This window comes from Muntiacus reevesi, chromosome 1 (assembly GCF_963930625.1).
Source record: "Muntiacus reevesi chromosome 1, mMunRee1.1, whole genome shotgun sequence".
Lineage (NCBI taxonomy): Eukaryota > Metazoa > Chordata > Mammalia > Artiodactyla > Cervidae > Muntiacus > Muntiacus reevesi.
The window spans coordinates 230,152,546-230,163,540 of record NC_089249.1 but is presented as its reverse complement, the minus strand read 5'-3'; the positions used below and the strand labels follow the sequence as shown (position 1 = coordinate 230,163,540).

The 10,995-nt window shown below is 39.8% G+C and overlaps 1 protein-coding gene across 1 annotated transcript; it reads right to left on the bottom strand.

Annotated features, from left to right (window-relative positions):
• Positions 1 to 3,535: 3,535 nt before the first annotated feature.
• Positions 3,536 to 10,736, bottom strand: LOC136156212 (protocadherin beta-15-like). Its single transcript, XM_065918736.1, has one exon. The coding sequence runs from the start codon at positions 10,523 to 10,525 to the stop codon at positions 8,135 to 8,137; it is 2,391 nt and encodes a 796-aa protein (XP_065774808.1). The 5' UTR covers positions 10,526 to 10,736; the 3' UTR covers positions 3,536 to 8,134.
• Positions 10,737 to 10,995: the final 259 nt, after the last annotated feature.

Below are 10,995 nucleotides of genomic sequence, written 5' to 3'. Positions count from 1 at the left end.
GTTGAAGATTTTTCCCCATTTTTTGCCTTCACAGAATTTTTCTCTAGTGAGAGTTTTCACATTTTCTTAGAGATGAAAGAAATGGAAGGCATTTTCACATTCTGTAAATATAAAGCCTGTCTCCACTGTGAGTTCTTACATATAGCAGTGCAATGAATGAGCGCTTTCCTACATTTTGTATATTCACAGTACTCTTCTCCAATGTGAATTTTCACATGAGTCCTAAAATACAAAGAAAAGCTGAAAAGTTTTCTACATTCCTTATATTGTTAGGACTGTGTCCAGTGTGTCTTAACAAGTGAATGATTAATGAAGGCTGTCACAGATCTAGTGAATTCACAGGATTTATCTTTAGTATGAGTTCTGTTGTACACATTTAAATTTGGAATCAGGCTGAAGACTTTTCTATATTGATTACTCTCATTATATATCTCTCCAGTCTGAAATACCTTCCACACAGTAGATTTCAAGGTCTAGCTGAAGTATTTTCCAATTTGACCATATTTACAGAGATCCTCCACTAAATGCATTCCTGAATCTCTCTCCTGTGTCTTGCACTGATCTGTGCTATGGCAAAAATGATGATAATTACATGCCAGGCAGCTTTTCACATTACAGATGAAGTCGTACAGTAAGTCAAGGTAGGCTGTGATAGGTAAAGGTTGTGCATTCCTATTCTTAGAGGAGATACTATCCCAAAATATTGTAAGTAAAAAGTCAATTTAGGATATAAAATAGAATACCAAAAATTACAAAATTGAGCCAAAAGAAAACAAACAAAAAAAGGAGAATAGACACAATTATATAAATAATTATATTAGATGTAAATAGAATGCACTATCTTATTAAAAGGCAGAAATGATAAGACTGGATAAAAAAGCAAGTTCCAACTCTATGCATAATAGTTTACCAAAGATGAACTTAAAATATAAAGAGAGGATAAAAGCAAAAGGATGAAAATAGATATATTATACAAACCCCAAGCATAAGAAATATGGGTAACTCTACTAATATCAGATTTAAAGTATTACTAGAAACTAAAAGATATTTCATAATGATTAGTGTCAATTTATCATGAAGGTAAAATAATTCTAATGATGTGCACATCCAACAACAAAGCTTCACAATACATAAGGTTAAAAAAATGCTAGAACTGAAAGAATAGACAAATTCACAATTAACAATTGAAGAATTAACATTTTTCTCCTAGTAACTGATAGAACGTGTAGGAAAATGTGGTAAGAATAAAGAATATTTAAACATTATGAAAGCAATTTGGTTTGATATTTACAAAATACTAAACACCACAATTATAGAGTACACATTTCTTTCAAGCATACATATAAAACATATCAAGATAACCCATATGTTAGATAACAACAACAAAACAGCAAAACTCAATTAATTTTAAAGGAGTGAAATTGTACAGAGTAAGTTCTCAGACTAAAACAGACCTATTTGGGATATCCAAAATAATATGCCCAGATATTTGGAAATTAAGTCATACTTCTAGTTAAGCAATAGATCAAAGAAGAAATCAACAGGGGAATGATAAATTCAAACTTAATGGTAATAAAATCACAATGTATCAAAATTCATGAAATGCAGCTTAATGCATAGCAATAAATTTATAGCTTTAATTTTTATTTTTTTACATTTTAATATGTATTAGGAAAGAGTCAATGATCTGAGCTTTCAGAGAAACTACAAAAAGAATAGAAAATTAAACCCAAAGTAGGTATAAGAAAAGAAAAACACATGAGTAGAAATCAGTGAAACAGAAATAGGAAAATAACAAAGACAAGGTTGGTTTCAAAAAACAATTAATAAAATCATTATACTAACTGCAATACTGATAAAGGCAAAAGGAGAGAAAACATATTTACCAATATCCAAAAATGAAAGAGGGGCACCACTACAGATCCTAAATATATTGAAAATATAATAACAGAATATTATCAATAACTTCATTTATTACCATCTTAGATAAAATGGACGAATTGTTTAAAAAACACGAGTTACCAACTGACACAAGCGGAAATAGAAAACTGGAATTGCAGCATATTTATTTAAGAAGTTGAATTTGCAATTCAGAATTTCCCCACAAAGAGAATGCTAGCCACACATGGCTTCTGTGGTAAATTCTGTCAAATACATAAAGAAGAAACAATAAATATCTCTTTCATACAAGAGAGGTGGAATAAGAATTATCAGCTCATTTTATGAGATCGGAATAACTCTGAAACTAAAACTGAAAAGAGGATATTGTGAAAAAATATATAGAGAAACAAATATCCCTTATGAACACAGATGCAGAAATTCTCAACAGTGCGAATTGAAATCAGCCAATAGATACCATTTTCACACCACTGCATGCCACCTGGAAGAAAAACATAAACAATTTGCCTGATGAATCACAGCCATACAGGTGCTCTTCCGTTCCCAGTCTGCAGGACTTCAGTTTGTCGGATCTCCTAGGATCTTTGCATTCTTCTACTGTTGCTGCTGCTATCTCAAGTTCAGAATGGAGACAGACTTGATTCAGATCTCACCACTCAGATTTCAGCTATGACCACCATCACTACTGCTGTGATGATATTTGAACTTGCAAGATAGAAACTACCAACAGGACCAGGGCTAGGGGAAGGTAAGCATCTCAGAAGCAAAATTAATGGGTCAACAAAAAACTTAGGAAGTAAAGATAGATACTACTTAATTCAATATTCAAAAAAGTCAAATTTAATGAAATAATTCATGATGAAACAAAATATCACTATTTTAAATAAAGACAGGATCCAACCCTACACATGAACAATTTGACCTCACCCTAATTCCATCTTGATATCATTTACAAGATATAATTACATCTTGATATCAACTTTACTGTTTCCTGAGCTCACTGGAGAAAAAAATGACCAAGTCTGGTTTACACTTCCCTCCTCAATGGTAATTCTATTACATACATTTATGCATTAAAGGAAAAAAACATCTTTACAGTGTGGAAAAGCTATCAAAAAGCTATGGAAAAGATTGTTACTCTGGTATATTATCTCTGCATGCAGAGCATCTCTACCATCTGCTAAAGCCACTCCCCCTCACCCCTGCCACACACATACATTACACACACACAAATGCACACATATACAAACATACACAAATATACAAACACTGGGTTAAGCTAAGGAATTCTAAAACTTTTTGAGGTAATTCCATCATGTATAATGATATATTTTTATTGATTTTTCATGATTATGCTGATAAACTGGAAGTAACACTCTTTTCAAGGTATTCCAGATCAGTCAATAAAGATGTAAGTAGGAAGCCTTTGGAGATGCCTTTAAATTATACACTTTACCAATAAAGTACTTGTAAAGTAAGACAGGAAAAGAGTAGTGGCTACTGACACCTTGAAGCCTCAAAACACACATCTCTGTATATTGAAAAGGTTTTCAGGAATTTCTGATCCTTTCATCAAGCATATTCTACCAAGACATATAGATTGCTGATATGCTTATGAAGATTTTCAGGACTCATACATATGTAGTCAATTTATTTTACTAAATAAAATTTTTGGCTGTGCCACTTCCATGCCTGAGAGGGAAACAAATGTTCTGGTTTATTTCATAAATAAACTTCTAGTCATCTAGAAGGCACCACTGATGCAGGTTTAAAAGTATAGCTGGCATTTATCAGGTCCCTTTCTCATTCTGTTTTCCAAAACTCAATTTTTAGGGTTGCTACCAGCCAGGAAAATTCCTTAGGAAGTTCAATTATTTGTGTATGTTTTTACTAGTCAGATTGAGAGATGACCAAATGAAGATATAAAGTCAGCCATGGAAACTCTAGAGTACTGTCCCTTGATAACACTTAAGGGAAGGTAAAAGTATTTTTTTCTTTTTTGACAACATGTCATATATCTTAAACAGACAACCTAGGACCTAATCAGACAACTGTGTGAATCAACCTTACTCGCAAGAAGGAGAGAAGAGATGTGTCAGCTTGGAATGCATTTGTCTATAATTAACAGAAAACCTGACTACAATTGTTTAATAACAGAAGAGTTTATTTATAAAGTGCAACATAAAGCCTTGGAGGAGCAGCATAGAGATGTTGTGGTAACTTGACAATGCTGTAAGAAATTCAGGGGCTTTCCATATTACCATACTTGGTATATATAACCTTTGATCTACGGTATTCATCTCATGGTTGCAGGTTGGTTGCTTCAACTCAAAGTTTACTCCTCAAAACCAATGCCAATTAAGAAAAAAGGAAAACGGGAAAAATCCCAAGGAACATGCCACAGCAGATTATCCTTTGCAAAAATATTTCCCTTAAGTCCAATTCCCAATTACACTTTTATATCATTAGCAATAATGGAGTGATATGACATTCCTATCTGCAAGAGATTATGGGAATATGAATATTTTGGCCTGTAGTAGTGGAAGGCAAAGAAAAATAGGCTTGGAAATAGCTCTGTTGATAGCCATTTGTATAGCTCTATAGCTACTATTAACAAATTATGACACAAATTTACTATCTTACTGTTCTGGAGGTCTGAAGTTAAACTGGGCTAAAGTTAAGGTAGAATTATATTCCTTTCTGGAAGCAAGGGAGAATACATTTTCTTGTCTTTCTAGATTCTAGAGGCTATCTGCATTCTCTCACTGGTGGCTCCTTTCTGTCTTCAAATTCAGTAATAGCTGGTTCAGAGTTTTTCACATACTACTACTCTGATACTTTTCTGCTTCCCACTTGCACTTATTAAAGGTTCTTGTGGTTCTAAGCCCACCTGGATAATTTAGAGTAATCTTATTATAAGGTCGGCTGATTATCAACCTTAAATCCATCTGCAATTTAAATTCCCCTTTGCCACATAACAAGATATTCACAGGTTCCAGAGATTAGGACATAGATAGTTTGTGAGATCATTATTCTCCCTATCATAGTCCACTCTCTGGTCCCCAAAGATTTACAGACACCCCCATATAAGAAATACATGTAAGGTCCTCAAAGATCTCATCTCATTATAGTATTGTCTCAGTGTGTATGCCCAATACAAATAGTGTACACCTATGACATCCTTGGCTTTCTTTCCTAATTTTAGCATCTTTTACAATCTGAATAGGCTGAGAATTTCTCAAATCATCAAATTCTGGTTCCTTTTTGCTTAACAGTCCTTTCCTCAATCTATTTTATCCTTCTCACATTTTACTATAAGCAGCAAGAAGAAATCAGGCTGCACTTTCAACCTATGCCTGGAAATTTCAGCTAAATATCCAAGTTCATTGATTACAAGTCCTTTTTCTCTCACATTTCCAAGGCAGGACACAATTCACTATGTAGCAAGGATTCCCTTTCCTCCAGTTTCCAGTAACATTTTCCTCATTTCTTTCTGAGTCCTCATCATTAGTGAGGACTTGCATCATTAGTGACTGTAACATCCATATTACTACCAAGTCTCCTAAGGTTTTGATTTAGGTATTCTACCTGGCAGTATATGTTTTCTCAACCATACTTCCTCAACTTACTTCCTTCTGAATCTTTGCTAGCAGAGTTATTAACATTTGTATTTCAACCACCAGTCTGTCCAAAGCAATCTAAGACTTTTCCATCATGCTCTTCAAAATTCTTCCAGCCTATGCTTGTTACTCAATTCCAAACCAGTTTGCATGTTTTTAGTTATTTGTTACAGCAGGACTCCACTTCCAGGAACCAAAATTCATATCAGTCAGGGTTCACTCAGAGAAACAAGCAGCAGGAGATACATGTTAAGAGATTTATTGCAAGGAAGTGACTTATTTGGTTGGGTGAGCTGGCTAGGCAAATTCAAAATCTGTAGAGGAGGCAATTAAAAAGGAAAGGCTGGAAATCTGGGGCATCAACTGAAGCTGCTGCCCACAGTCAGAATTTCTTCATCTCAAGAAGACTCAAAGCTGCTTTTAAGGCCTTTCAACTGATTAAATCAGGCTCACCCAAATCATCTAGGATATTCTCCATATTTTAAGACTGATTACCAACCTTAATACCTCTGAACCTTAATTTCCTATTGCAATACAGCAGTATATTTACGGGTTCTAGGGATTAGGATGTGGGTGTCTTTAAGGGGCCATTAACCGCCAACCACACCAGGTTCCTGGAGATAGAGGAGTCCTGACAACAGAGTTGATTATTTCTTCAAATCATTCAACTCCCTCAACAACATATCTTTACTAAGTTTTCTTTGCTTAAGTAATGTTAATTCTACAGTGTATTTCCTTTCAAATTACCTATTAATCAGAACAATGTCATCATCCAAAGACAAACAGATACTGGAATGCTGTGTCATCAATAGCTCCTCTAGGGGCAGAATTTAGAGCTCACTTGAGAATTTGTAATAGCAAGGGACAGTTGCAGGCAGGCAATGTGTTGCTTGGTCATGTCTATTGACATTAAGAATATATGGTGTATGCATGTGTGCTCAGTTGTGTCTGATTCCTTATGATCCTGTGGTCTGTAGCTTGCCAGGCTCCTCCTCATGGAATTTTCCAGGCAAGAATACTGGAGTGGGTTGCCATTTCCTCCTCCAGGGGGTCTTCCTGACCCAGGGATTGAACATGCATCTCCTGCACTGCCTGCACTGCAGGCAGATTCACAAGAACTCCTAGTTGAAAAGGACACATTTATTCAAGGTACACGTGTATCCCAGTGTTCAAAGCAGCACTAATTACAATAGCCAGGACATGTGAGCAACCTAGATGTCCATCAACAGATGAATGGATAAAGAACACGTGGTACATACACACAATGGAATATTACTCAACTACAAAAAGGAACACATCTGAGTCAGTCTAATAAGGTGGATAAATCTAGAGACAATTATATACAATGAAGTAATTCAGAAAAACAAATAACATATATTAACACACATAAATAGAATCTGGAAAGATGGTATTGATAAACTTATTGGCAGGACAGCAAAGGAGATGCAGACATAAAGAACAGACTTTTGGACACAGTGGGGGAAGAAGAAGGTGGCATGATTTGAGAGAGTAGCATTGAAACATATATATTACCATATGTTAAACAGATAGCCAGTGGGAATTTGCTGTATGATGGCAGGGAACCCAAATCCGGTGCTCTGTGACAACCTAGGGGGTGGGAGATAGAAGGGAGCTTCATGATGGAGGGTACATATGTATACCTACTGATGAGTCATGTTGATGTATGGCAGAAATCAACACAATATTATAATTATCCTCCAATTAAAAATATTTTTTTAAAAAGAGAACTCATTAGTCATTGTGGGTATCATTAAACTCTTAACAGGATCATAACTTCAGTTAGATAATAGGAAGAACTTACAAGTCTTCAACATTAAATTAGAACAGAAAGAATAGATGAAAAAGATATACTTTCATGAGATAACATGTATTTTAAAGTGAAAGTCCAATGATTACAAGAGTGATTTTGAAATAAATAGGAAATTATACATGTTGCTATCTACTGATAAAACAAAAATCCAAACAGAGCTTGGAAAAAATTGGACATAAGTAACAGAAAAACCTAGCAGGTATAGTCCATAGGGTCGCGAAGAGTGGGACATGACTGAAGCGACTTAGTACAGCACACAAATATAAACCGATTCCATTCCAAACAGAAGAGGCGTTACAGAAATGGCATAGTTGTGTAAATAACAAAAGCTTAAAAAGCTTAGCACGCACACAAACATAAACTGATTCCATTCCAAACAGAAGAGGCGTTATAGAAAAGTCATAGCTGTGTAAAAAACAAAAACTTAAAAAGCTTCCAGTAACAAAAAAAATGAAACATGATAAAATGAGTCAGACATTTTTACATCCTGTTATATACAGTGAGAAAAGAACTTTTAAAAGTTAGAATTACTATTATTCTGAGAGGCTTTCATATTTTCATTTAGAAATAAATACTAAAAATTTAACCAGTAGTATGAACTTTCCTGATATAAAATTTTACTGACAATAATTGTAAAATTAATAGGGCAAACAGACCAACAAAACGAAGATTAGCATTACTATGAAAAACTTTGAAAAGAAGAAAGACGAGTAGAATTACTACTACCAGGTTAAAAAAGGGAAAGGTGTAAGAGATAAAACTAATGTACGCAGTTGGAGAAGTTTCAGATGCCTAAACGATTCTGGAAGGTTGGACTTCCTTCTGATTTCCTTTCGAAGTTTGATTCTAGACTACTGGGTAAGACAGGCTTCAAGAATTTGAACTCATTCGTCCCAGTTCCTCCCATCAGACACACCTCGTACTGGTAGCTCTGGGACAGGGTCCCCGTGCCGCTGACGTCCACCAGGTGGCCCGGGAAGTGGCCCTCGGGCACCGGGCAGCGACCCGCCGAGCCCGCCCCGCCCCTCCTGCACAGCCGCGCCGCCACGAACACCAGCACCGAGAAGAGGAAGAGCGACGACACGGACGTCAAGGCCACCACCAGGTAGACGGTGAGCGGGTCGGCCGGCGCCGCGGCCGCCGCTTCCGCTTCCGGGGGCGGCAGGTAGGGCTGCGAGAAGCCGTCCACCAGCAGCACGTGCAGCGTGACGCTGGCCGACAGCGGCGGCTCGCCGTTGTCCTTGACCAGCACCACCAGCCGCTGCTTGGGCGCGTCGCGCTCGCTCAGCAGGCGCGCCGTGCGCACCTCGCCGTTGTGCGCCCACACGCCGAACAGCCCGGGCTCCGTGGCCTTGAGCAGCTGGTACGACAGCCAGGCGTTCTGGCCCGCGTCGCCGTCCACCGCCACCACCTTGGTCACCAGGTAGCCGGGCTCGGCCGCCCTGGGCACCAGCTCGGTGCAGGGCGCCGAGGCGTTCTGCAGCGGGTAGAGCACGAAGGGCGCGTTGTCGTTGGCGTCCTCCACGAGCACGCGCACCAGCGCCTGGCTGCTGAGCGCGGGCGAGCCGCGGTCGGCGGCGCCCACGCGGAACTCGAAGGCCCGCAGGGCCTCGTAGTCCAGGGACGTGAGGGCGAAGAGGTGGCCGTTGTCGGGGTTGATGGACACGAGGGAGGCGAGGGGCAGGTGCGGGTCTGGCGGAGGCAGCAGCGAGTAGGTGACCTGGGCGTTGGCGCCCGCGTCTGTGTCTGCGGCGCTGACGCTGCCGATGTGCAGGGCGGGGCTGTTGTTCTCGCGGACCCACAGGGTGTAGGAGGTCTGGGTGAAGGCGGGGGCGTTGTCGTTGACGTCGGACACCAGCACGGTTATGTTGTGCTCGGTTTTCAGCCTCGGTGTCCCCAAGTCGGTGACAGTAATGGTGATATTATACTCAGCTTTGCTTTCTCTGTCTAGCGCCCCATTTGTTACCAGCGTGTAGAAATTCTCTTCAGATGGTTTCAGAATAAAGGGGAGATCATCCTGGATGGAGCAAGTCATCTTTCCATTGTCCCCTGAGTCTCGGTCTCTAATCCTAAACAGGGCCACTTCTGTTTCGGGGGAATTTTCAGGAATGGGGCTGGTAAGTGATGAAATAGTTAGTTCTGGGGCGTTATCGTTAACATCCACCACCTCAATGAAGACAGAGCATTTTCCAGAAAGTCCCCCGCCATCAAATGCATCTATATCCAGATCATATGAGGATACGGTCTCAAAATCGAGTTTTTTAATTAGTCGAACTTCTCCCGAAAGGCTGTTTAGCTCAAAAGTTGGGCTCATCTCCTGAGAACTATAAAACAGGGAATATGATACCTCTCCATTTGTCCCAGTGTCTAAATCTCTGGCAGAAACTTTGACAACTAGGGCGCCTACGGGGCTGTTCTCCGGGACCTGCACCTGGTAGTGGGCCTGCGCAAACTCAGGGGCGTTGTCATTGATATCCAAGATCAAGATTCTGACCTGGGTGGTACCAGATCGAGGCGGAGAGCCGCCATCCAGCGCTGTGAGGGTTAATCTGAGCAAGGCCTGCTTCTCCCGATCAAGCTCTTTGTCCAGCACCAGCTCTGGGTATTTCCTACCATCCCCCCGATTGCGGGTGGACACATGAAAATAAGAATTGGGACTGATACTGTAGTTTTGGATGTTGTTGTTGCCCACGTCCAAATCCTGAGCATTTTTCAGAGGAAACACTGACCCAGGAGGGCTGTTCTCTAGGATTTTCAAAGTCATTTCTCTTTCAGGAAACTCAGGAGCATGATCGTTTATGTCTCTCACCAGTAGCTCAGCTCGAAATACTCCCAATGGTTTTTTCAGTAACACTTGAAAATGCATTACACATGGATCTGTAGCGCCGCACATCTCCTCCCGGTCCAGTTTCTCATTTAATGTCAACTTCCCAGTCTGCAGATCGAGCTGCAACCGGGGTTCGTTATCCTCAGAGACCACCCGGGCTTCCCGCGCAGCTAGTTCCCCCACTCCGAGCCCCAAGTCCTTGACAAGGTTGGCCACAAACGAGCCGCTCTCTATTTCCTCCATCACGGAATAGCGACGGGATTCCCAGCCTGCAAAAGTCACTCCCAGCAAAAGAAAGAGAATCAGGACTTGCCTTTGTTGATGAAAACGCTCCCCTCCGGCCTCCATCTTGACTTCCACAAATGCCTTTCCAGGATCAAGGGTCAGCTCTATTTTAGGGAGCGATGAGAGCGAGAATGTGATGGTTCTCCCAGTTGGTAACCTGTCCGGAAATGTCGGTGAGTAGCATTTTCTGAAGACTTGTTGTGAGCTTTGCTTACATTACAGTCTTTTCGCTTGCGCTGGAGAGCTGATGTAAAATTGGGAGCAGTTCCCGGGCATATTTTTTTGACGCCTTAGCCTGCAGCGCCACCATGCGTTGTCTTCGAAAATAATTGCTACAATTGTATTCCCTCTTTATAATAATCTAAAAGGCTATTAGAAGCTTGAAAATGTTTTGAGGAAGATTATATAATCATAAAACCAGGCAATCATAATTATTCATGTCATTCAAGGAAGTATGATTGATATCTATGTACTAGGTTCTGAAATACATCAATAAACAATCCAGACATTGTCCCTACCTTCTAGAACCTGCT

Excerpts from the sequence above, each read along its gene's own strand:
- LOC136156212 (XM_065918736.1), bottom strand. The coding sequence starts at position 10,525 with ATGGAGGCCGGAGGGGAGCGTTTTCATCAACAAAGGCAAGTCCTGATT.